A 27,346-nucleotide genomic window follows, 5' to 3' on the forward strand; every position below is an offset into this window, starting at 1 on the left:
AGCACACAGACACTAACTGCCAACTGCTGCTGCCAAGCCTCTCCGCTGGTGCTGAGAAGATCCTCCTTTGAGCATGGCTCTGGCACCGTGGGCCCGGGCACTTCCCTTGCCACTGGCGCTCGCCCTGCTCAGCCTGGCGCCGGCGCCAGCCTTGGGAGGTTGCCCGGCAGCTTGCCGGTGCTCTTTCGCCATGCTGCAGTGCCTAGAGCCCAATGGCATCAACAGCATCCCGGCACTGGCCGCGCAAGAGAGCGAGAATGTGACAGAGATGTGAGTATGATGTGCCACCTGCTCTGCATTCGCCTCTGACTCAGTGTGAGTCTATCAGACGCCTCGATGTTTGTGGCTTGCGAAGCTTGATATTTCTCTGCTTGTGTTATCAGTCTTTGGTTGGCGTTGGATTTGATTGTGGGTGTCTCAATGTCAGGGTTTTGGTTTCAAAGGTACCATTTGCCAATGGTATCATATGTGATCTGCAGTTCAGGACAATAATTGCTTATATTTCCAGGTTTTGTCTGTTAATCTATTCCAGGTGTTGACATGTAGTTATCATAGAAGTAACTCTACAATTATTTGATAAGCTTTTTTTGATTCAGTGATACAAAAGCAGTGGATGAAGATGTTTTATTCAAGGTTGTGTAGTAAAGTTGCTTTCCATTGCTTTGACTGAAAAAACAAGTGTTTTTCTGCATGCTAATGACTTACAGCCTTCCAATTTGCATATGTATGCATTAGTTTATTTCTCATTATTTGTTGCACTAATTTGTTGAATCATTTGGTCAGTTTTCATACCACGAGAAGAGTTTGTTTTCAGCAGTGCGTTTGACCAGTTGTGTTTAGCAAGAGATCATGATGTTGTCTCACCAAAGTACAACAGCAAAGTATTGGAGAGTTTCTGTCTTGAGTCCCTCACCATCACAGCGCGCGAAATGCAAATGGTCTGCAAGGCTTCATTTATTTCTCATGTTTTGATACAGTCAGATTCCTGCTCTGCTGAGAGTAGACAGGAGTTGTTCATTGCGTTAGCCAAATCCAGAGGCTGCTTGCTGGAAAGAAAATTTACTGCTGCTTGAGATGCATTAGCATGGCAGTATTTTTGTCACTCTGGTCATTGAAAGTCAATTATGGATTGCTACTGACAATAACTGTCATGGAGTGACGGGAACTGATGTCCTATTATCCATTGTGCCTCAACATGTGGCCTCAGGGTCTTTAAAGGGTCTCAGCACTATCAGCTCTTCAGTACTCTTTTAGTACTCACAAAGAAAACTCCATTTTGTTGTGTTTTTCTATGCTGTGAAAGCTGCAAGTTTAGTTCCTCCTAAATGTTTCGAAATATATATATACTTTTTTTGTTTGTTTTTGGTACGGTAACAAAACGTTATCAGAGTTATCAAACTCTGATTGTAGTTACCCTCTGCTATACCGTCTGCAGCTGTGTTTTTTTGTACTTTAACTTGATTTAAAATAATACTTTTTTTCAAAAGATTAAGTATTCATAACTATTTAAGAAAAACACTCAAAAAATCAGCTTCATTAGGCATGTGTGAGTACGGACATTTTATCTAACGATACGTTTTGGAGAGGTCAATCAATACTTACCGACCTGTCATCTTCATCGAAATACAGTAAATACATGTACAGATGCAAAGTTCTTATCAAAGGACAGCTCCATAAACTCTGGCTTAAATGTTTTACTTGGGGACAAGATACACGTGTACCATTTCTGAAGGACAACAAATCATTATTACATGTTCAAATACCATGTTGTTATTCATGGTGGTGACCCATTATCTGAGATGCATGCAGCTGGACCGGAGAAATCATTTTTTTGAAGCTTTAATGTAAATTCCACTTCTTATAAAAGATCTGCGGACCTGCGTTTGCCACTGAGATTGTTCTGATCCGATTCATGTCCTGTGGTTCAACTGGTGCTCACTTGTTGCTGTGGTGGTGTGGAGGCTGGGTTGATGTGGGCCTCAACAGCCACACGTTTGTCACATTAATGGACGAGCGATCACTACGGGGAAGGCGCTTGAACAAAACTCCTCCAACTTATTGCTCTGACAAAGTGAGACTCTCTCACTCAGCTGCAGCAGGTGTACAGCAGATGACTGTCATTTAACGTTGGCTTTTTAAAACTTTGTATGGAAAAAGGAAGCAGAAACTGACCACCTGTGATTTATAGGCAGCTGCTGTATTATTTTGCAACCCACCATCAGCACCAGCGTGGAGAACTAAATGTCACTCTCTGCACCACCACGCTGTACTCGCTTTGTTCCTGACCACAGATCTGAGCAATTAGCACTTGCAAAGAGGGAACTACATTTGTAAAATGCTATTTCAGTGGAGCAAGTCAATTTACTGCTGCTTTCTGCCTGTGTTCACCTACACCCGGCTCTCCTCCCCCCGCCCTCTTATCTTAGAGGAATTTCCTTGGACCTGCAGCTAAAAATGTTTTGTGGAGCTCAGGGTGAGGCTTGACATTCTCCCCGAACCGCTCGATCAATAAGTGAGCGGGCCTTTCTCCGGCTTCTGTTTACCGCGGTGCTCTACATGCCAGCAAACAACAACACTTCGCCGTATTGGCAGTGCAAGGGAATACAGCCGATACGCGGAACAAACAAGAGGCCATTAACTGCGGAATGGGGGCCAAGATTCATCATACACCGAGTTATAAATTCAATTTTGTGAATTGCCAGTCAATGCCTCCACCCAGGAACAATAGATGATATACAACCCACTTGGCTCGATCCAATAAGTAAGGGCGATGGGTGATCCTGGGGCCCACCTGCCCTGTAATCACATTATTGCTGTGTGGGTCAATCAGACATGAATAAAAAGGTTTGTGTGTTGCAGCTGACAAACAGAACTGGAGGGGATGAAACAATGCCACATGCTGAAAGTGGCTGTCATCAACTGGAAATTACTCCAGGTATTCATTATTTTTGGCATATGTACTAAACACTGTCATGCCATGCAGGATCTATATTCAGGTAACTGCATGACAAAGAGCTGCCCCTATGGATTATTTAAGGACCGTATCTATCCATGCCACTTTATTCTTCTACTACACTACATTTCAGAGGAAAATATGTTTTGCTTCATTTCTTTCACAGTATTTAAGTCCTTAGTCACTTTGCAGAGGATTTTACACAGAAAATCTGGATAGGAAATATGGATTCATTTCATCTAAAATCAAATCTCTGTAACCAGAAACAGTAGCTACAGTCCCAAGGGAAAGAGTTGATGCTTTTTCTAGAGAACAGCACCCACAAATACCATTACAAATTCTGTATAGGCCTTGATATGTCACACGGCCCATTAGAAACCAGTTTGCCGTCCTTAGCACATGCTGTGAATCAACAAAATGTACTTTAAATGTACTTTTTTCCCCACCATATTTAAACTAAAAACTTCAAATATCTTTTTCTTTTTTTATTGAATATTCACCACTAAACAAGCAAAAATCAAAGTTTCTAATAAGTCATGCTTATTCATCATTTATTGTAAATTAAATACTCAAAAGCTCAGCTAGTCTGCTTCACCAGAACTGTTTGGCTGTAGTTCAAACAAAACCAACATGAGGCACAAAAACCAGGGTCGTTTGTTGCTCATTGCCCGGTTTCCCATGCAAATGTGACAGCAGAGCGCTTTGTTTCAGAGACTTAAACTACAGGGACCCAGAGGACTCAACATGTGGAGGCTGAAGCAGCACAGTCATGAAGGGCCCAGATGCAGACTCAAGAGAGGGGATCACACGATGAAGATACTTTAATAAAGCAACCATTTGTGCATGTGAGCGTACCCCACCGGTTAGCTCATAGTCGCCATCCTGCACTCCTCTAATGTGGCGGTTACAGCCGATGACGCCGTCCCGAACTGACGTCATCGTCTCAGAAGTGCAGCACCCATCCTCCTGTTCCCTGCTACCTCCATCAGCACCGCTGCTGTTTGCAACGTTTGCAACGCCGCATCTGTCGACACGTTGAGAGCCGCCAACAGACCATACATATGCTCTTTGTTTTTCCTTAAGCACTTTTAAGCACTTCCTGCTTTGTTTATTTGCTTTAAACGTATATTAATCTTAACTTGGTCATCTTTAATGTTGATGCACATACAGTATTCACATCATATGTATTTGTTTCCAATCGTCCTTTATTGAGGTCGTCTTAAAATAACGTTTTTGTGATTTCTTTTTATTACTCTTTCCCATGGATATGTGTGTTCAAGAGAAGGCCGAAGACATACACGTGTCCTTCACTATTTGAATCGAGTTAATGAAGAGTCCTCGTGGGATAAATGGACAACAGAGGGTGGAGTGAGAGGTGGAGGGAATCGGGGCGGACATGTTTGCGCTGGTGAAATCCTTGGTGGGTCCGATCAAGCCGTCTATTCAAACTTCCCATGAAAAGAGCTGTCTGTCCTTGCGTTGAGTGCTGAATTGATCTACAGCTCACTAGTTATTCTGAGGGAGGCCGCGTCTGGAAAAGTGGAAAATGACTAACTGAGAAGAATTTCCCATCAGCCTTCTCTACCGCCGTCTCTCGAGGCATTATGATTCTTTTTTTTTCCACATGAGCAATAGATTAAGTTCTGATGGGAGCTTCGTGGTTGGCGGGCCCCTGGACATCTCGGTGGGTTTTTGCTATCCGTTTGTTCGGTGGATGTCAGGGAGGTCAGAAACATGTCAGTGGGGGCATTTGGATCCTGCCCTCCTTCTTTGATGCCTTTCTTCGTACTCTGTCAACTCACATGAGCATAGTTTCAAATCCCAACTCTCTCCCAGTCTTGTTTTTTCTCCCAACCCTCAATAATAATAATAATACCTTTTAACGGAGGTTAATGGTTTACAGTAATTGGCTGCTGCGTATTGACACAAAGGTTACACACGTGACTCAATTCAACATCTTTTGTGTTGCGGATTATTGTTGTCGCTATACTTCTCTGTTTCACTCTCTTGGGTACAAAACTGCCTTTAAAAAAAAGGCAAATCAGTATTATTGTTGTCATCTGTCTGGTTGGAACGCCCTAAATGATGAACACGAATGATGGTAAACTCCTATTCTTCATTCTTTTGTTCTCGTCCCTAAAGAAGGAACCCACACAGTTGTTTTTGTAAGTCTTTTGTCTCTATTATTTTCATTCTGCGTGGGCTTAATTGATTATCTACACAACAGGCTGAAGGTCACAACAAAATGTATGTATTTACATTGCAAATCTCTCTCTCTCTCTCTCTCTCTCTCTCTCTCTCTCTCTCTCTCTCTCTCTCTCTCTCTCTCTCTCTCTCTCTCTCTCTATCTCCTTAATCAACTAGTTACATAGAAAACCAAGCAGACCTGGAGAATATAACAGAAATGGATCTCTTTAACTACAAAGAGCTGAAGAACCTGTGAGTAATACTTTTCTCACTTACTTGATAATGAAGACAATTGTGCAACCCTTCATGTTTTTACATATTGTATTACTGTTTCACTGCACTGTACTAAGTACTGTTTGTTGTGTGCGTGCAATTCTCAATGCAACATGTAACTTCACACAACCCCCCCCCCCCCATCTTACTTACTGTTGCTATGCCGATCAAGCGATCTGCTCGGTTTGCGGTTTACAATGAGAAGAAGCAGATTTAATACTTAAAGCTCTGACGAATGTTTTAAACAACGACTTCTTTAATTTGAACGTTGAATCTATTCATAACACGTTTGCTTCTATTCTTCCATTCTATTTCCTCCAAACCTTTTGTATGAATGAATGCTATTTGCTCTTTCAGCCTCGTATCCAACACATTATCTATGTTCATTATATGTTGTCCAAAGTATCATAAACTGTACGCTGTGGAGACTTGTGGCCTTGACCGAACCATGAAAAATAGCCCCACACAAACATATTAACAACAGTAGGATATAACGTAAAATAAAAGAAAACATTCATGGCCTCAGTGAGAAAATGAGTTTGTTTCCGAAAGATAAAAGTTAGTTTGGGCATTCGTCACCACTTTCCAACACGTAACAGAACAAACAATGTATTGGTTATTTGAAAGAAGTGTTGCCGGATTAGTGTATAATGACAGTAATGCAATTTATTGATCTCACGTGAACTTTCTATCTGATGACCTGAGCTGCTTTATTTCAGTCTAAACAAACCGTGTTGCCATGTTTGTTGTGCTCTCTCCTCTCCAGCACGGTCACGGTGTGTAAGCTGAGGCTCATCTCTGCCAATGCCTTCCAAAACAACGTCAAGCTCCAGTATGTGTAAGTGTCCCTGTCAATACAAAAGGATTGTCATGTTTTGACCTGTATGTGGGTCAGCCTATTTGTCGCTGTCTGTCAGCGCTCAGCCGGGCCTTTAATATTGCACGTCACATGAAGTGAGAGCTGCATTTCTCAAAATCACAGTGACTCGCTCCGCTTCTTCAAATGGTTGTTACTCACCCGGACATCTGGTAAATGTGTGAGCTCATTTAAAAACCACAAGTTGCAATTTATTAGACGTAGTCTTTCTTTATGGATATCGTGTACAATATAACATCCAGTTGTTTGTGATACATTTTGTAAAAAAACAAGCAATTTCAAGACATTACCACAAGGTTTGGTGAATTGTGATTTTCATTTTCCTATATTTTCTGGTATTTTGTGGACTCAACGGTCTTTGATTAATCAATAAACTAACCTTAAAATTAAAGCACATTAATCAATAGTGAACATAATCTTTATTTGCAACTGCAAAATCAATTACTTCTGCTGTTGAACCATAGACATTGTTACATATATATACATACATGTACATATATATTAAATAATAATCACCTCCTTTTCTAACAATTGTTTAGAAAACAATTTTGCATGCAGCCTGGTAGTTAAATAGACATTTTTTTTCACTCAATTATGTTGATATTTCTTTTGGTCTTTACATATCTGATCAGTTTGGCCTCTCACATCTTGCCCAACAATAAATAATGCAATGAAGACTTATCTGGTGGAACCATCAAATCTGTCTATTCAGCAGCAGCTGACCCTTATCGCCTCCATCTTGTCCTCATTGTTTTACTGAGCGTGTGCAACATGTTCTGTCCCACATTGCTTATCTGCAAGACAGGCGGGTTTTCGAGGACCAGAGATTGGGAGGCTGGGGGTGGTAGAGGTGGGCGGGGTGGGCTCAAGAAATTGGAGAAGACATCCACCAGTCACCTTTTACTCGCTCACTTTGGCGGATTATCGACAACTGATGCATAATAAATACACTCCACTAAGGGTCCATTATCACTTAATCAATATTTCACTGTGGAGGGAGAGGGTGGACCGGTTGGGAGGAGTAGAGGGGGCTTCTGTGTGACAGATGTATTTCTGAGATTAAGAGGGTAAAGCTAATAACCAAACTAAGCAGTGGAGATAGAGGCTTGGCCCACTTTCATTTCTCTACTTCTGATCACATCTTCCCCCAATACCCTCCTGAACGTCTATCGTACTGGGTAATTAAGAATGGCAAAAAAAAGAAAATGAGCTGCTTTTCCCGGCTCTGCCCTCCCCCTGTGGGCCCGGGTAGGAATCGAGCTGGTAATGGATAAGCCCCAATGGCTAACCCATCTGACATGAACTTTTGGGAGCAAGGAAAACAAATAATTGAACCCTTGGCCCTGCCAGAGTGAATATGTATTGGCTTCCATGTGGGCGCTCCCCAGTGTGGCTTTTTGTCATCTTCTGGGGGAGCTTTATTTACAGCCTGATCCTTCGGCTGTCTGAGGATCATTTGAGATGATATTTTAGAGCCCTGAGAGGATTGGCAAAAAGATATGTAGCATTCACCCATGACAGGATTACAATGATGAATTATAACGATTGTATTACGTCTTTTTAATACGCTTAAATAAGGTAAACAAACCTTGGAGTCCACCGCTATTTTAGTGTACAAAAGCACAGTGTTGCGTGAAGCTGAATGCTAACAGCAGCATGCTAACATGCTCTTTCATGTCTATGTATTACAATATGCCAATTAGCAGAAGCACAAACTAGAACTAAGGGCTGATGGGATTGGTGGATGGGTAAAACAAACACGGAACCTTCGTTTGTGTCCCGCACAAAAAAAATTAAAAAATTTGACATGAAACAATTGACTCTGTTTCATGTCAGTTGTTAGTCATGTGAGACGTTAGTAGGTCATGTTAGCGTCAAGCACGCTCTTTTCATAAACCCAAGTCAGTGGTTTTGTTGCCTTGACCTAATTTCCTTTGAGGATGGAAGTTTATTTTGAAAAGACGCTATGCATGTAACGAATGGTAACTGAAACAGAGTACAAAACCAACAAAACTACCTGAAGCACTCCGAGTAAGAGCACTGACAAAGTGAGTTAAAAGTGAGAGTATGTTGATTTTACATGGATTTGCTTACAAACCAAGCTTGTGATCAGATTTTGGCGTTGAGTGAAAAGTCATGAAATCACCAAAGTGATCACAATTTATTCTGAGGACCAAGTTTGGCATCACACCCATAATAAAAAATAGCTGTTGAGACATTTCATGTTGAACCACAACCACATTGTAGCTCGAGAGAAAATGTCCAGCATCACCAAATTCATGAGGATTCAACCTCTGGGGACCTTGAATGTTTCTACAAAAGATATCTCAGTGTGCTATGAAGCTAAAATTTACTTTACTACGACACTGTAAAAAAAAAAGAAGGATAATTTCTAACACAATAGGAAACCTTTTCCATCAAATCTAAGCGAATGGAGTTTGTTAATCTGTGTAGCCGAGCTGCGCCTTTCCTCCAAGAAGTGTTTGTGACTCTGAACTAATCACCTAATGTACTGAACACTGAGCAAACACGGAGAGAGGTGTGCTGAGCCGTTTGTGAATGTGGCCCCCGGCTGGTGTGAAATACTTGCCAAAGGTAATTGATCAGAACCCATTTGGATGCATTAACGTTTTCCACTGAGAGTAATTCGAAGCAGGTAAGCATCGCTTGAAAGTGAGCAATCAAATCACAGCGCGACTCGACTGCAAGAACAATCTAAATAACATGTTTACTTTAAAAGTTACACTTCCTATCCAAAAGATAATTACTTTTTCTCAAAAAAGAATGCAAATGTCATGAAAACAAAACTCATTTGAAATACACTGGTGAGGTACAGTTACCTTATTGATTATGTGCAGACTTCTTTGTCTAGTCAGGTGGTTCTCGACAGCTGAGTAGCGATAACAACAAAACAAATGTCGTTAATATCATGTGTCTTCTCTCATCTGTTCATAGGAACCTGGCGTCAAACTCTCTGAGACACATCTCCTGGAGGGTGTTTCATTTTCTGCCTCTGCTCAATCTGTGAGTCCCTTTAAACTCTGTCATTCATTCAAATGAATTACATTTTCCAGGAAGTCAAGTTGACCAGAATAGTCCAAGACCAATGTGATCTGCACTGGTTTCCCTCGACAAACAGCCAATGGGATTTTTTTCCCCGATTGGATTTTTTCAGAAAAATAAACTCTGTGGCAAACAAAGGTTTATCATACTTGCACATTTTGTTCTGCAAGATAATCTTCACACATAAACACTTTTATTATTTTTGAAGTGTGAACACAATGACCAGAAGTAAAAAAAACTTTAGGCGATAATCAATAACATGGCTTTATGTCACCAGCACAAAGGTGGACGAGTGTTTCGTATGAAGATGTTAAGTTTCATTAAGCCGCTTTGTAGAGACAGCGTTTTTAAGACATGTGAAATCATCGAACAAGTAAACCTGACATTCAAAAAGCGAACTGATTTTCGGGTTTTAGGATGATTCCTGCAGCACTCTGCTCTTTGTATCTGCAGCTTGCAGACAGCCATCAGTGCAAGACATGCCAACACACAGCGCTTCAGGACAAAGCACGTTACACATACCTTTGATTAGGATTATGGCGAGACACTACAAACAACAACATTTTAATGCACCGGTCAATTCTGAATCTCCTCTTAGACTGATGGAAAGACAACATTCCTATTATAAATTTAAGTGTTTATTTTCCTACTTTGTCTATTTGCACCTGTAGATTTCTTCTAAATTCACCACAAGTTGGCATCCGATGTTTCCTTATTTTCGTTAAAACATGGCACTTTAGAGTTCCACGATGTTAATACTGAGATGTCTTGACTTGTTTGTTGCAAGCTGCAGATAAAAGCCTCTCACCTTTATCGGCAGAGTGAAAAAAAAAACACTGCACCTTTAGTTGAAAGGTCAAAGCTAATATCAAACCTGCATCACGGTCTGACTGAAGTTACTTATCGCCGTGTGATCATCAACATATCCTGCTGCTGTATTTCAATTCATTAAGGGCAAAGGGTTTGTTTTTGTTCTAAAACAAGATAAACTGTGAGAAACAGGCTGTCTTGATTATGATGTGAATGTGAATATTTTAAAGCAGAAGAAGTTCAAAACACAAACGAGGAAATACTAATTGTTCAGGTTAAACTCTGTTTAATTAAAAGCCTCGTGGTCTGAAAGCTTTGTGCTTTCACCAACCCGGGTGAACATACACATGTTTTGTAAAAAATAAAAACTACTGCTGCCTTTTACAAAGTGATTTACTTCTCAGTACAAAGTAACACTCTTTCAGCTGCTAAATTGTTTTTTGAAAGCTGAAGAACAATATAATCATTATGAAGAACTTAAAGTAAGGACTCATCAATGTTGCATATGTTTTCTAATTACTTTAGAGGTTTTAAACAGTTAATACTGTTGTGGGTTTAGAAAAAGAGAGCATGTCTGTGATAAATAAATACACTCCTTCATTAGTTTCTCTCTTTATCTCATTTATAATGTGTTTTTTTTAGTTGTAGTTCTTTCTTGTCGGTTCCTGACAAAGAAATTGGATCAAGAGCAATGAGTAATTTGTAGCCAGAAGAGGTGATGTCGCCTCGGTTTTCTCCTCAGGGTTTTGAGGGACAACCCTCTGGTTTGCTCATGTGACCTCCACTGGCTGCAGCAGTGGCAGCGGAGCGATCGCGGTGACGTGGACACCCAGATGTTGTCTTGTTGTTCCGACGACCAGGAAGTACTGCTCAACTCTTTGGTGATCGATAACTGCAGTGAGTGACACCTGGACTTCATTTCTGCTTTGTATAATGCTATTGGTAATAATGCCTATTCAGAGTGATATAGGATGTGCAAAATGTTCAAACCAGAAATCAAGTCTCCAAAAGTTTGCATGTACATAGATTCTGGAATTTTTCAACGAGAGAAAAGTATAAATTTTAATTAGATAATTAAATCAAAATGAGGTTTTCCTTTTTTTGGGGAGTTTTATTATCCATTTTTCTACATTTTAAAACATATCCGGAGGGGATAGTGCTATATTCTATAGTAAAGTTAATGAAATAACTCGTGTGGCTATTTAAAAACAATGCAGCTCCACCCAGTTGGCTTGAAAAAGAGAAAAAAAAAACAATTTGTCGATCCACTTCTGCATCTCCAAGCCTCCAACGAGCAGGTACAGTGAAATGGAGGGAAGAAATTGGCTCGCAGCATTGCGGTTTTGATCGCGTCGAGCGGGAACGTCTTGTTGCCAGGAAACATATGAGAGAGTTTCGGCCCTGCAGCGCTGTGTCTCTGAACTTCTAAAAGAAAGAAAAAAACAAGAAAAAAATCCCTCTTCACTCAGTCGTACCATCGCATTAGCGACCGGTGCTCACCGCTGTCCCCTCTGCTGCTCGCAGGTCTGCCTGTGGTGACCATTGACCCCTTCAAAGAGTCAAAGATTCAAGAAGGAGGCAACCTGACGTTCGCGTGTCAAGTGACGGGAAGTCCTTCTCCCAACGTGAGATGGCGAACCGATGAGCTCAAGTCTCGCTTCTTTACCCAGGTTAGTGAAGTATTTTCAGTCAATTTAAAAATGTAGTAACACAATATAACTTGCTCCTGCTGACTGTATTTGTCTGAGGCCACATGTCTGTGTGTACATTTTCCAAAAAGTTATCTTTCATATTTACTGCTGTGCGTAAATATGTCGACAAACTGTGGCTTTATATAAAGTACAGTTGGGTTCTTTTATCTATTGATCTGTACAGTATAGTAAATTGGATCCCATTCCACCCCTCTGACCTCTATCCCTCTAAGTGATGTCTATGTAGTTGTGCCCGGGCTGCATTAACCTCCTCTGCTCTTCATCTGCACTGTTGACTGCTGACAGGAGAGAATCTGGGGCTCCACATTAGAGCTGGTCCTTTTCCTCTCCAACATTTCATCCAAGGACAACCTGCACAACCTAACTTGTGAGGCTGAGAACCAAGCTGGGCCCGAGGAGGAGATGGTGCAGTTGGACATCGAGTGTAAGTGCCTGCAAAATAAAAAACACACTTTTGAGAGCTCACCGGCTCAACGCAAGTCGTCGGGGCTTAATGGAGGTTAGGGCGAGAGCACACTGGGGCCATTTTTCTAGTGCAGGCAGGGTGGACAGCCAGAGAAAGGAAAATTGCACTGTACTGATTTCTTCTAAATGCCCCCTCCCCAAACACAAGCATGTACCCGCCACGCTTCTAATGGAGCTCTTTGTCATCTGCCACTCACTCTAGCGACTGGGCCAGAAGTGTTAGAATAATATGAGTGGAGTGCTGCAGGTATGGCTCGTCATTTAAAGGAAGGATACAATGAGGGACAAAAGAGAAAGAGCTTACCTCTCTTTGCTCTCAAAGAACTCCTTTGCCTCACACTCACTGTACTTCTCAACTGCAGTTGCAGCTTGACCCAGGAGGTTTGCTGTTGTTTTTCTCCTTTCAGATGCATTAGCGCATCTGCGAGTCGAGGAACACGGAGGAATGACAGCACCCAGTGGTCCCACAGAAAACACAGATGCATTAGCGATACATTACTGGAAAAAATACTGCCAAAACAATATCGTATATCACCAACTCGGTGACACACATTACAAAAAATAAAGCCAAAAAGAGCGTGGGCGCCAATCAGCTGAGGCCGAATGCACGAGCATCGAGGGACAGATAATGAACGTCAGGAAAATGGGGCTGATAACCCGTGCTAAGATCTGATTTGAGCCTGTGCTAATGGACTTTTCCCTCCTACTCCGGAAAACCGCTTCATCCGCAGTGATTGGCAGTCTGTAAATGCGTTAGTGCAGCTAATCTATCAACATCAGCCCCCCTGGTGGACGGACACTCGTTAACCGCTGGCCCTTTAATTACTCTTAATTACCTCCCTGAACAGTGGGTGTTTACTGCTGAGTGGCTCTCTGAGCCATTGATTCATGGCGCTCGTGTGGCCGCCCTTTCAAAGAAGAACATGTGTGTGTGTGTGTGTGTGTGTGTGTGTGTGTGTGTTTTTTTGCAGCGTCATTTAAAGTTAAAAGGGGAATTTAGAGCACAAATTATATTAATATCCATCATCACAATTGTTCTGTATGCAAAAATATTTGGGTTACCCGTGAATCTGACTGGACTGGTGCCGGGAATCATTTTGTGTATTTCCTGAAAAAGTTCATTGTTTAAAATCCTCCAGTGAGCGCTGGCAGGCTCACGAAACATAATTCAAGCACTCCTTTTAACCCCTGCATTGAAATAGCTTGTGTGAGTTTAGGAGGGGTTGCTAATGGACGATAAGTTAAATATGAATCACGGTGCTAATTCTCACCCAGTACAACAGACTTTCAGTGGGCTCTGGAGGAAAAGACCTCAGTATCTCCTTAGCACAGCACTTTCCAAAGGCTGGGTCATGGGTTAAGAGCAGCAGACTTGTCAGCGCAGCACGAGGGGTCTCTGCACTTGAGAGTTGTGTTCGATCCAGACGAGGCCATTTCCTGTAACCTCACGTCCTGAGGAGCTTCCAGGTAGCTTTTGTGGTCGGGGGCCTGACGACGACCTGGATTCATTATTCAGCAGGTCAGCACAGGTTTCATGTACAGATGGAGAACATTGATTCATGGAAACGCAGAGAGGAACTTATAGGACGCTTCACCAACCGACAACTTTGTTTTGCACAATTGTTGCCTGAAGGCTCGTGCATTTAACATATCCGTAATTATTATTTGAATTATAGGCAATGACCATTGCAAAGTACTTTATTCATTATTATTATTATTATTATTATTATTATTATTATTATTATTATTATTATTATTATTATTGCACTTCCATTTCTCTCCACTTCAGAGAAAAAATACTTTTTAGTCAAGTGATCAATTTGCTGATTTTTTCTCAATTAATTGATTAATCATTTGGTTTTTGAAATCTCAATAAATAGTGGGAGTGGGACAATTTCTCATGAGAGTTTCCTAATACCTAACGAGACGTCTTAAAACTTCTTATTTTTGACAAAAAAACAACCTAAATGTATTTAATCTACAGTGATGTAAAAGCAGCAAACAAAGAACAATTAATTAATTACTAAATAAAGATTAATGTTAGGGCCATGTTGCTCCCTTTGGACAGAGCCAACCAGGCTAGCAGTTTCCATCTGTTTCCACACAATATGCTAAGCTACGCTAAACTGGCTGTCGGCTATATAGCTTCATATTCACCATACAGACATGAGAGTGTGTATCAATTCTCATCTCACTCTTGGCAAGAATGAGTTTATTTCCCAAAATGTCGTCATTTTCCTACATTGTCAGTCCAAATAAGAAACACAAAGTCAGAAGCAAACAAAGTACTTTCCCTTTCCCAATCTCCTATACTTCTTCTCTTACTGCCTCTGAACTCTCCAAATCTGTCCCCTCAGTTCCAGTAAGAATCGACAAACTGGGCGACGCCGTGCCGCAGCACCACTGGTGTTTCCCCTTCGTGGTGGATGGCAACCCTGAGCCGACCATCACCTGGCGCTACAATGGCAACGAGCTCAAAGAGACCGCCTACATATACACCCAGCTCTTCCCTGACTCCGGGGACGGATCCGAGAAGCACGGATGTCTCTTCCTCAACAAACCCACCCATTACAACAACGGCAACTACACTCTGATCGTGCAGAACAAGCTGGGAAGAGATGAGGCCACAGTCATCGGGAATTTTATGGAATGGTTCGACGACTTAGATCCCGAGGGGGTGTTTCCAGGTGAGTTCCCAAAATTGTTTTGGAGCTGCAGAAGCTTTTTATTTTTCCGAGCAGCATCCCATAACGAGCGGGAGGAGGCCATTAAGGCAGCTGCAAGAGGAATCTTTCTGAATATCTTATTCAACACAGCCAGCTCCAGCGTTGAAACACTGATTAATCTGCAATGAATGAAGAATATATGAAATGTTCCTGAGCAAGTCTACATTGAGGACTATATAGATAGTTATAAGTTAATGAAACAGCATGTAATGATCAGCTCTCAGAGATCTGGGAATACAAATACTTTCTTCATGATTCATTAACTCTGAATCAGCTGTTGAGCAAAAATGTGTTTATACTTCTTTTAAGTTAAGTTTATGAATGAAAAAATATTCATAATCTCAACTGAATGTTGTGTTCTGCCTTACATATATATTGCATAGATACATGGATGAAGAATGTGAAATAGCCTAAAGCCTACAAAAAATAAATGTTCAGCAGAGGCCAATAATTGGAAAATCAATCTGTATTCATCAGCTAAAGGTTTAATAACTAACAGGTTAACAGGTTTAATAACTGTTAGTATGTGTGTGTGTGTGTGTGTGTGTGCGTGTGTGTGTGTGTGTGTGTGTGGGTGTGTGTGTGTGTGTGTGTGTGTGTGCATGCATGTGTGCATGCGTGTGTGTGTGAATGTTTGTCCTGTAGCAAAAATATTTCAGTGCACGCTTTACTATCATCGTTTCCTTCTTCGGCTCATGAATGTGTTTGTGCTCTCGCTTCCCTCATGCCAGTCCCTGATGTGGCTCCAAGTAAGTCTTGGATTTGATTTACACTCTCCTCAAAATCCCAGCATGTCTCCTCAACACTGCCTCGACTTGATGAGAAGTCTCTCTAAACAAATATCGTCTCTGACCCTCAGTTCCGACAAAGAAATCCAACATGGACGTCACAGAGAACCCGGAGAGTCGAGTGTTCGTGGTACGTCTGTGCGTCCGCAGTCCCGATACAAACATGTCCTGACTACCAGTCAGTTATCAGTGATGTCAGTGAATGGGACTGTAAATCTGTCTTTGTTTCAACAGGTGTCTGTGGCTGTGGGTCTTGCTGTGTTCGCCTGCACGTTCCTTCTCATCATGGTGCTGGTCATCAACAAGTGTGGCCAGCATTCCAAGTTTGGTATTCACCGTAAGTTAAAACACAATATTTAATCTGCCGCACGCACAATCTAGCCGCCAGTCGATGAAAGGAATCGTCGATGAGAAGATTGAAACCGTTTCTCATCCCATTCAAGAAAGCAAATGTTTGAAAGACATGTTTGTGTAATGTTTGTGTAAAAACATTCGCCTACCAGCACCCCAGATGCTTGGTAATTAACACTTTGCATCCAATTTGTAAGTGAGATTTACTATTTTTTTTATTTATTTTCTTTACTTTGGATTGGGGCCAGGCAAGTCGATTCCCCCTGCTTCAAGTCTTTGTGCTAATCTAAGCTAATCAACCCCCCAGTTCTCCATTGTTGACGCACAGACATTAGAGTGCGTTGCTAAATCGAATCGCTCTCTTTTTATGAAGAAAGTCAAACTGCATCGGGAACCACGCTGTGTCTTTCCATACCACTCGTATACCACAGCTCCCTGTTCCATTGCCCCGCTGCATACCGGGATAAAGGAAATCACAGTTTGAGTTGTAGGTCTGGACTCTTTGTATTTGGCTTTCAAGTTTATGGAATCGGATCTGAACCGTTTGGTATTACAAACATGCATAAAACACACCTTTTGGAAAATGATTTTTATTTGATAACATAAAAAAAGAGAAAACCTTCAAAATGACCTCCGTTAATTAAACTGCAAAACAAGTCCTGCAGCTCTGTGCAGTCCCTCTCAGCCAAGAACGGACATATTTTGGCTGAGTCCTTCACAAGTTTTCCCTTTGAGACGAGACGAGTCGAGCCAGAGCCTTGTTCTGCTCAGAGGCAATCATATTCTGGACAATGTCATCGTCTCAGCCCAGAACCATAATCTGAAGACGTATACGTGAACTGGAATGAGCCATATAGCATATATATATATATATATATATATATATATATATATATATATATATATATATATTCTCACAAATTATTGTTTCAAATCGCAGATGTTTCTGTCAGTCAAGCTCTCAAATGGCAATGCGCAGGAGAGACCGACTAATATAAGATTTCCACTGAGCTGTAACTTTGCACACGGGCAGCCGCTGTGTCGGCCGCGCTAAAGTGCCTTAATTACTGCATGAGAATGGCGGCAGAAACCTCCCTTGGCCACTGCCACGTGGTGAGGGCCATTAAAGAAGATGGATGGATGGATGGAGGAACAGCTAGACGTGATATAGCTCCACTCGGACCCCCCTCCTCAACACACACACACACACACACACACACACACACACACACATACACACATCTACCCTTCTCACTCTAAAAGTGCCTAAGTGGGCCTGATTGCCTAAGTGGACCCTGCTCCCTCTTTCCTTTCCTCCATCGCTTCTGTGCTCTCTCTTTGTTGTTCCATTTTCTACCGTGTTGGACTCTAGGGTTTCTGTGGTTTGCCTTGCTGAGTGGGGTTTTACAATTTGGGCCCCACTTGTTTGGCTTTTAATACACACTGTAGTCAGGGGTTGCTAACCATTCAGGCTCCCTTTCCCCCTTTTCCAGTTCAATGTGTCCTGATTGCTGCATGGTTGATGATGGTGATTATTAGAGCGTGTCATCATCTGTCACCACGGCACCAACAAATGTGCAGCAGAGACTCGATGGGGAAAAATAAGTTCAGAATTTTCTTCTGATGACGGCTGCAATTACGCATGGTTGAATGCTGATTGGGCATTACGCATCGCTCAGTTTCACTCGTTTGAATCTCTTCCCGCATCTCGTCAGGGTCATCTGTTTTGGGGACTGAGGACGACCTGGCTGTGTCGCTTCGTTTCATGAACTTTGGAACCAGCCCGCCTTCGTCAGATGAAGACTCTGGTTTGTCCAGCTTCGTGGAGAATCCGCAGTACTTCTGTGGCATCATCAAGGAGAAAGACATGTGTGAGTGTTGTTTCCACTCTGATGGTGTTTGATGGTTTCTTACTGAATATGCTTATTCCTGAAATACAATGATATTTATGTGTTGTTCACTTACAGACTCAGACACTTACGTCACCACCACACTTACTTACAGTTACACACCTTTGAAAAACTATTCTTTAAATATACACTTGACACTTTAATAACATACTTCCTCAAACATAAAGTACTTTTAATTAATTAGTTTGTTTGTTTATCATATTTTATTTCATATGTCTTTTACTATAGTCAAATTCCTTGTATGTGTACGTACACTTGGCAGAGAACCGTTTCCGATTCTGTCATTTTTTTGTTTTAATGTCTATAATATTTTTGTCTGCTAATTACAATAAGTACAAGAGAGGTACAAGAAGGGATAACAACGTCAGCTAAAGGTGTGAATCCTTTCACCCTGATTTTGAAACCTTTTTATGTGTTTTCATGTTTAGGCGTCCAGCATATTAAACGGCAGGACATTGTGTTGAAGTGGGAGCTGGGTGAAGGAGCGTTTGGCAAAGTCTACCTGGCAGATTGTGCCAACCTCAGCCCCGATAGCAACAAGATGCTGGTGGCCATCAAGGTGAGTGACTGCACATCATCAGTAGATCAGTCGTGCGCTTCTCGAGATATGCAAAGAACACACAGACATAAATGTTGTGCTTTATAGTTAGATGGGAAATTCATTACCCCCCCTCATTTTAAATAGGTTTTATTCCATCTTAAAATTAAACAAAAATGAAAGAAATGCTGTATTCAAGCAGCAAGTCGTTACTTTTTGTAATCTATATGAATTGCAACACTCGCAGTAGTTCAAACAAGTGAAGTTTTGTAGAGTCCAGCTGGGGACCTTTGTTACATGCCCACACCGCTCCCCTCTTTTCTTTCAGCTCTCTGCTCTCCACTATCTAATAAAGGCAAAATGAATACTCCAAAAAATGTGATACTTGATACTACACCAACAAGAGTTAAAGTAAATACACTGCACTTAGTCTTAAATCCTCTGTGCACTGAAATAACATCCTGCGGTTGCAGAGTGAGTCTTTGTGGAGAACAGTCAGGTGGTTTAATACACAGCTCATGTTACAATAGGTTAATGCAAACCACAGCGAATTAAGACAAGACGGGGAATTTGGCTCTGCTCAGATTTATCTCTCCATTAATCTGTTATTTTATTGCAGCACATCATCAGTCAAGGGGTATAGCAATGCATTCTGGGCCCAGATCCTGCTCCCGGTTTATAAAGCACTGAATGGTTTAGGGCCTAAATACGTTTGTGATCTGCTGCTACCTTACGGGCCATCCCGACCCCTCAGGTCGTCTGAGACGGGTTTACTTTCCGTTCCAAGAGTCAGAACTGAACCTGGAGAGGCAGGGTTCAGCTTTTCCGCTCTACATATCTGAACCAGATTCAAGGATTTCAATACACTTGCCTAACCAGCACCTTCATGTTAATGCATCGCCTTGTGTGCTCACAGACTCTAAAGGACGCCAACGAGTCGACCAGGCAGGACTTTCAGAGGGAGGCGGAGCTGCTGACGGTGCTCCAACACCAGCACATTGTGCGCTTCTACGGCGTCTGTACGGACGGAGAGCCGCTGGCCATGGTGTTCGAATACATGAGGCACGGAGACCTCAACCGATTCCTCAGGTAGGCCGACGTGCTCACGGTGGCAAATTGAAGTTCAGTTGAATTTCTTTGAACCAATCACAATCGTCTTGAGACGATGCTTTTGCAAAATAGATCAGGCAGGTGATGCATCTGGTGAGCCAAACTACAGACTGCATTGCATGCCGAGTCTGAACCCGCGGCTACGTTGAAAACAATTAATCGATCAATAAAAAAATCATCCTTAACTTTTTATGAATTGATAATCATATCTTTGGGTTTCAAACTTTTATATAATTTCATAGACGAACCAATTCGTCAGTTATCAAGAAATGAATCAGCATATAAGACAAGGCAAGCTAGTTTGTATAACACCTTCAACAAGGAGTTAATTCAAAGTGCATTACTTAACATAAAGTCATTGAGAAACAAATACATATAAAAAGACTAAAAACGACAAAAGAGAGCAGAGTATAGAATATAAAAATTAGAAAGATATCTCAATTTAAATTTAAAGGATAATAAAGACAGACGCCAGTGGCAGCCCTGAGTTGTTTTTCCTAAAAAGGCCAGTTGACTCATTGTCCTTTTTGGACTTCCAGTGATCTCCTTTGGGCCACTTTACATCTTCCTCCTTTCCTTCAACGACAGTGTCTTTGACTCCGTATATTTAAAGACACTGTGAGCTGCGCCGATACTTCACTATCATTCAAACCTGACGTGTGCTTAAAGGTTGAACCCACTCAGCGGACCCCAGTGGACTGTGTGGGTCCAGTGGTCTCTCAGCGTATCTGTGGCTCCTGTGTGTTTAAGTACATATGAATGAGGGCGGCTGTGGAAGTGGTGACTATTGTATAGATTAATAGTTGCAGTTCCTCCGTCTCTCCAGGTCTCTAAAGTGCTATTTACAAGAGTTTTAGATGATCTGTGGACCGAGAGATAGTCAGTAGTTTAAATCTCTCTCTTGATTGCGCTGTCTTTTGCGCAAGGGACACAAACACATCTTAATATCAGCTATGATTTATTTCCCCTACATAATTCCTCCTCCTTCTTTCTCCACTTACAGTTTATATCACCTGTCTGTCACAGTAATTGGAGGCTGCAGTGAATTGTATCGAAGAATGGGCAAAAATCTTGTTGAATCCCGGGCACGTCTCTTGTTTGATGCAAATGTGATTCACAGTATGTCAAGGCGCGGGGAAAAATATACTACTTACAAGATGTCCGCCCTTGACAATAGCAAATAGTGAATTGCAGGATTTCCTTTCAATATTAAATGGCCGCGGTAAATAATCATATTCAGCACTTGGGCTGAAATAGGCAAGACGCGATGTCTCAAGAAGAGCATAATCAACTCAAATTGTTTTCTACCGCGTGTCGTTTGAATCTAACTGCCGCAAGTTAAGAAACCTGTGAAGGAGTCTCTGAGAGCTGAGACAGTGTTGACCTATTAGAGCCCTCTTGGCACCTGGGAAACCATCTGACAAATCTATTAGAGCAGACGCAGTTGACGCTGTCTGCCAGGTGTCCTCCACAGGAGACAGATTGGGAATGAAGCACAAACACACACGTGCACACAGACTTTTCCTGAGATGTATGTTCGCCAATGGATGGAAATCGCATTTCCAGCAGACAGAATGGGTGAAACGACCGAGGGCCCCCACAATGCAGCTGCTTTCCCACCCTGCCACCTGCCTTTTAAACTAATAGTGATTGTATAGACAACTTCCTTTGTAAGGAGGGACAAAGTGGAGAGGAGAGATATTAGGATGGATGGAGACACATCATCTGTGATTTGCTCATTTAGGCTGGAGTTGGATGTGAGAGTGGGTGTTTATGATCCACGAGAGTCAATGTGCTCCGCATCTCCGAATTGCATTATTGCAAATCAATTGTAGGCGTATTACAAGCCTTATGTTTTCTATTAACCGTCCCTGTTAAACGGCTTTATTATGGCGCGGTCAAGCCGACCACGTCTATGATGCTCTCAAGAGCTCATGTATGTCAGAAATGTTTCAATCTGCAGATTGCATGCGGAGGTCATTGTCCTTCAGGTCACCCAAGGTTGATGCCATAGTTACCAACATACTGGGAGCCCAAACTCAGCATTTGATTAATGTGAACAGCCAATGGAGGCAGAGGAGGATAGCACAGGCCAGCATGTCCTGTTCTTTACAAATGGAAATATGTGTGATCCCACCGTCCCCTCTACACCGAGCAGCGGACGGGAGTTCATCTCCAGTGAGGGAAGGAAAACCATTAAGGAAAATATTCTGGCATCTCGCAATCAAAAATTGATAACATTTCTTGAAACTGGCATAAAAATCTGACCACGACAAACATCTTACCTCAAAAGTACTTTCTCAAAAAGCAATGAAGCTTGAGAAATTACAAACAGCACTTTATATACAAGAGGAGTCCTCATTAAAAAAAGGGCTCACTCCATTAGTTTCCAGAATTTTATAATTAAGAATCTTTTTTTCTATCGATTTTCTATTGATTAATAAAGTCCAACTCGGTTTTCCATGTAACCAAAATACTATACTACTTAGACTTATAGTTATTTTTTCAGTGACAAATTAACTAATTGACCAATAGAAAAAAGAAAAAGAAAAGATATTGGTGATGTTGTATTTGTGCTCGGTCTAAAAAAGTGAATGATAATCTTCTAATAATCTAATGCAATTAGTGCGTGATAAGACAATCGTCATGGCAGTTTAGTGGCGGAAATAAAATAGTCAGGGTGTAACTGATACACTTAGGTCCACTGGAAATGAAGTACATCAGTACAAGTACTTTAATAAAGTACAATTTGATTTCAATATTTCCATTACAGACTGCTTTATACTTATACTCCACTACATTTCAGAGGAAGATAAATGTACTTTATACTCCACAATATTTACTTGACAAACGAGCTCCACATTGACCAGCTACAAAGTAAAATGCAGCTTATATATTAATGCATCAGAAATGATCTAATAATGTCCTAATAAGATATGACTCACTTGGGCCTTTTTTCTGCAGAATGTATCTTGTACTTTGAGACTTTAAGGACATTTTGCTGATCATACTTGTGTACTTGTACACATTTTAGTAGGATTATGAATGCAGGGCCTTTCATCGATGTATGTCGAATAAAACACCCCTTCAGTTTAAATAATCTTGATCTGGAATCAAGCTGCTGAGATCCAAAGACACTGACATGATCCTGGTGTGTCGCCTGTAGAGCTCACGGGCCCGACGCTCGTATCCTGGAGGAGACGAAGATGCCCCCGCTGGGTCAGCTCACTCTGCCTGAGATGCTGCACATCGCCGCCCAGATCGCCTCAGGCATGGTCTACCTAGCATCGCTGCACTTTGTCCACCGCGACCTGGCAACCCGCAACTGTCTGGTGGGCGAGGGCATGGTGGTCAAAATTGGAGACTTTGGCATGTCCCGAGACATCTACAGCACAGATTACTATCGGGTGAGTGGCTAATGAAGACAAGAGAGTTATGTTTTGTTTTGTTCATGTTGTTTAAGTATTGGTTCAGCCAAAGTCATTTTGCTTTTGGTGGATGTTGGCCCATTTTTCTTTCATTGAAGTCATTGCGGAAGTTGAAACACTTATTATCCAGCCTTATGTATACATAGTTTAAGGCTGAATGAGAATATTTGGAAACCCATTTCCACAACTGTGATGAAAAAAACAAAAACCTGTGACATTGTACTGACCACCTATCCGAAAATAAGGACGTAGCATCTTAAAAAAATGACTTATCTCAAAAGAATGCTTAGTCTGAGATACTAAGTCAAAGTTATATCAAAGGTATCTCAAAATAATGACACATTTTCTCAATATATTGACTTTTATGAGATACTTACGTATATATATATATGTGTGTGTGTGAGAGAGAGAGAGAGAGAGAGAGAGAGAGAGAGAGAGAGAGAGAGAGAGAGAGAGAGAGAGAGAGAGAGAGAGAGAGAGAGAGAGGCGCAAATGGGCGTTCATAGCAAGAATCCCTTTGAAATGTGCTAATAAATGTGTAACTTAAAACATGGTATTTTGGTTTTAATTCAATCAACAAAGAAAAGTGGTTAAATGTTCACCTTAAAACTTCCATTATGCAATAACGGTAAAACAGTACGTACGTGGCCTCCTCTTCCTCCTCAGGTGGGTGGACGTACGATGCTGCCGATCCGCTGGATGCCCCCGGAGAGCATCATGTACAGGAAGTTCACCACGGAGAGCGACATCTGGAGCTTCGGCGTGGTCCTCTGGGAGATCTTCACCTACGGCAAACAGCCCTGGTACCAGCTGTCCAACAGCGAGGTGGGTTGCAATGGAAATCACCAACTTTGATCTGCTGTCTCGTTGTCAGGAAACATTTTATGTTATCTTTTTTTATATAACCAAAGGACAAATATGTCTCATTGAAATCGTCAGTTTATGAGACGTGTTTCTGTCCCGGGCACCTGCGCCTCAGACAGGAGGCAGGTGCATGGGGAGGCGCTAGCTTTGTGGGTTGTCCGTCTGTCCGTCCCCTCTCAGGAACTCCTTGGGGACATTCTTCCAATTTGGCACAATCGTGCACTTGCAAAACACCAAATTTAACCATAGTGCAATAATTCATATGCTAATTATTACAGTTTCACACCAACATCTAATAGGATGAGATGATGGTTGATGAACATTCGGAGCATAAATGGATGTAAACTGCAACTGACTGGACACAACAACCTTGAGATCTAGAGATATCTGGCCTCATGCTTTTGAGAGACTCTGCTCCACGGGGTGGGTGTTTTTCACTCATGTCCATCGTTGCAAAGGTCAACGGTCGGTTACTTTAATCGTTAATGTGTTTTATCTTTGTTTTCACTTCTAGGACTTAACTTGGCAATGTGTGCTCTAATTTCCCGTCAGACATCAGAATTTACTTTGCAAATGTAACTATCGGAGTGGCTAGTGATTAGATATGTTTAAGTTTTCTTTTGTGACGTGAGTGAACTGTAAAGTGGGCCGATGAAACTAAAAGGAATAATCTTGTGTGATTGTTTCTCTTCCAGAAGTTTAAAATTGTTGGTAGCCGGACGTTTTCACAGTTTTTCCCGTCACTACTGCTGTTGATTTTAAACAGCAACTTAAAAAAGTTTAACAGTTCTGAAATTAAACAGATTTCATGTCCTTCGAAATTGACACAACCTGCTGACACTCACTGATGCTGCGAAGCTTGTGCTGTTGATCTCAAACAGCAGTAGGCGAGCCTGCAAATTAAAACAACAAAACACAGACCGACTGATACCCTCTGTAAAATCAAAACCTTTTTGGTTTCTACACTTAATCTTGTACAGACTGAACCGATAGATACAACTTGGTTATTAAGTGAGCTTTAGGCACTGGTAGACAAACCCGTTTAGGTTAATTGGGTAAGCTAACTAAGCTAATCTTATCATGCAGTGACAGCTTTCTAGTTACAGCTTTTACAGCAATGTTTACATTTAGATAATGGTTTACAGAGTGCACAGGGAGCTTTTTCTCAACGTTTTTCAATGAAAACAGCTGCCAAACGCTGTGAGAGTTAGTAAAAATAGTACAAAACAAAACATTTCCATTGACGTCTTAAATACTTCAGACCATGCTGCCAAAGGTTTTTTTTTTTTTTTTACGACTCTACCCTCTTAAACTAATCAATAAATTCATAGTAATTAAGGGCAGTCCAGTCTAGCCTTTTCAGCTCGAGCACCAAGAAGTGGGACTCCATTGCGACCACAGCGGTGCTATTAAAGGCCCAAACCCACTCTCCTTTCAAGAGAAAGGTGGATCACTTTCCCCCGGCACTCAATTCTAATCTCATTGGCTCTCCTTTTTGCCCAGGCCCAATGAGCTTTAATCTTGTTAACCTAATCTGTCTCGGCCAATGAGGGACAGGTGAAATTATCATGTTGCCTAAACACGCAGTGGTGGAGATAAATCATCCCAAAATACTGACTGCGGCAGCCGCCATTTTGGAGCGTCCACTGTGAGTGTGACTGCCGGGCCATTTGGGTGTGACTTGGATGAGCGCTGACAGGCCTCTTCTGTTTATTGCATCGGGGCCAAGGTTACCAATTGGGAAGACAGAGAGTCAGCACCCCTTCAAATGGAGAGCGCAGTGAAATCCGCTCTCCAAACCTCGACAGTGATTTATTCACTGAGCGTGTGAATTCAGCCATCAAAGCCATTAATGTCTGAGCTGAGATTTATTCATATTTTGGCTGCTCTCATTTGTCCCCGAGGTCTCTGCTAATGGACACTGATATCACATCTGGAAAGATTGTTGGGCCAAGAAGTATGTTGGTTAAAAAAAAAAAGAAATCTGTGATTATCGCTTTGAATTGTATTTTAGCACACTGAGAATTTGCCATTATATGGTTGACATTTTTTAAATTTTTTTTTTACATACAACAACTAAATTGATTGCCATAAAATGTGGTACTGGCATTCATGGTTCCCAGTGGTTGAATTGCAAACATATTGACTCCCTAATTCTTGGATCTAGCGCCATCATCGCGTCAAAATTACTGTTTGTACAATTCTTTAGTTCATGACTAAATAAATACATACAAAATGAGTGACATTCCCAACAGAATAGTTGTACTTTGTGTTTTGCAATAATTAACTAATGTTTACATACTCTTAAAAATGATATACTTACTATGTATATTCACCACGTTAGCATCATCATTGTAAGCAGCGCGTGCGTGTGTGTGTGTGTGTGCGTGCGTGCGTGCGTGCGTGCGTGCGTGCGTGCGTGTGATTATAGCCTCAAAGATGTAGACTCTTGGTCTTGTTTCAAAGCTCCAATATCTATATTGGTTATAAGTCAATCCCTGGAGATCTGAGATATAAAGTTGAACTGACACGACGTCTCTGGTCCGTCCTGGACACATACACAATGCTGTACATCCTGATGATATAAGGAATTTCTCATTTCCCATCCCAACAGGCCATCGAATGCATCACGCAGGGACGGGAACTGGAAAGGCCCCGCACCTGCCCGAAGGAGGTGCACCTGCTGATGCAGGGCTGCTGGCAGAGAGAGCCCCAGCAGAGGATGGTCATCAAGGACCTCCACAGCCGCCTGCTGACCCTGGTCAAGAACCCGCCGGTTTACCTGGATATCCTGGGCTAAGGAGGCCGGAAACCAACCGGGGAGCAGAGGCTAGGGAATGTGCCGCTTTAACTCCATTACTCTAATCATGGCTGATTACTTTTAACAGGTTCCTTTTGGTTTGAGATTAAAGAATATGCTCCCAGCTGCTGCTTTGCCAGCCTCGACGCTTGACGGACGAACCGTCCTCTTTAGGTTTCCGGCCCTCGTCCTTCTCTGGAAACCTGTCAAATGTTTACCAAAGTGTTTAATGTGGGATCAGCCAGATGGAGGGACATGCATGGATAAGTGTTGAAGTAACTGTATATGGGCTTTACGTTGCCGGGAGTGCGATCTCAGAATGATGGCTTGTTGGGGGAGTTTGGCTCCAAGCTGTGGTACATTTTATACGACTCTACAGCTGACACTTGTGATGAAAGGCAATTATAAACTGAAACGGATGATTACAAGAGAGGGCACTTCACATCATGAAGCAAAAGTGGAAACCAATTTTTCAGATTTGCACTTAGCAG

The 27,346-nt window shown here is 41.8% G+C and overlaps 1 protein-coding gene across 2 annotated transcripts; it reads left to right on the top strand.

Annotated features, from left to right (window-relative positions):
* Window positions 1-73: 73 nt before the first annotated feature.
* On the top strand, window positions 74-26,919 carry ntrk1 (neurotrophic tyrosine kinase, receptor, type 1). 2 transcript variants are annotated; one of them, XM_068569651.1, is made up of 17 exons: window positions 74-270; window positions 5,318-5,392; window positions 6,180-6,251; window positions 9,246-9,314; window positions 10,906-11,060; window positions 11,688-11,833; window positions 12,161-12,299; window positions 14,698-15,027; window positions 15,798-15,815; window positions 15,926-15,984; window positions 16,089-16,191; window positions 17,921-18,076; window positions 18,544-18,674; window positions 19,570-19,742; window positions 22,930-23,170; window positions 23,858-24,016; window positions 26,670-26,919. In XM_068569651.1, the coding sequence occupies exons 1-17, from the start codon at window positions 74-76 to the stop codon at window positions 26,853-26,855; spliced, it is 2,409 nt and encodes an 802-aa protein (XP_068425752.1). In that variant the 3' UTR covers window positions 26,856-26,919. The 2 variants fall into 2 exon arrangements, with proteins under 2 accessions (XP_068425752.1, XP_068425753.1); XM_068569652.1 differs by lacking the exon at window positions 15,798-15,815.
* Window positions 26,920-27,346: the final 427 nt, after the last annotated feature.

The sequence above is a fragment of the Clinocottus analis genome, unplaced genomic scaffold (assembly GCF_023055335.1).
Source record: "Clinocottus analis isolate CAN_PGR_092001 unplaced genomic scaffold, fCliAna1.0.p SCAF_9, whole genome shotgun sequence".
NCBI lineage: Eukaryota > Metazoa > Chordata > Actinopteri > Perciformes > Cottidae > Clinocottus > Clinocottus analis.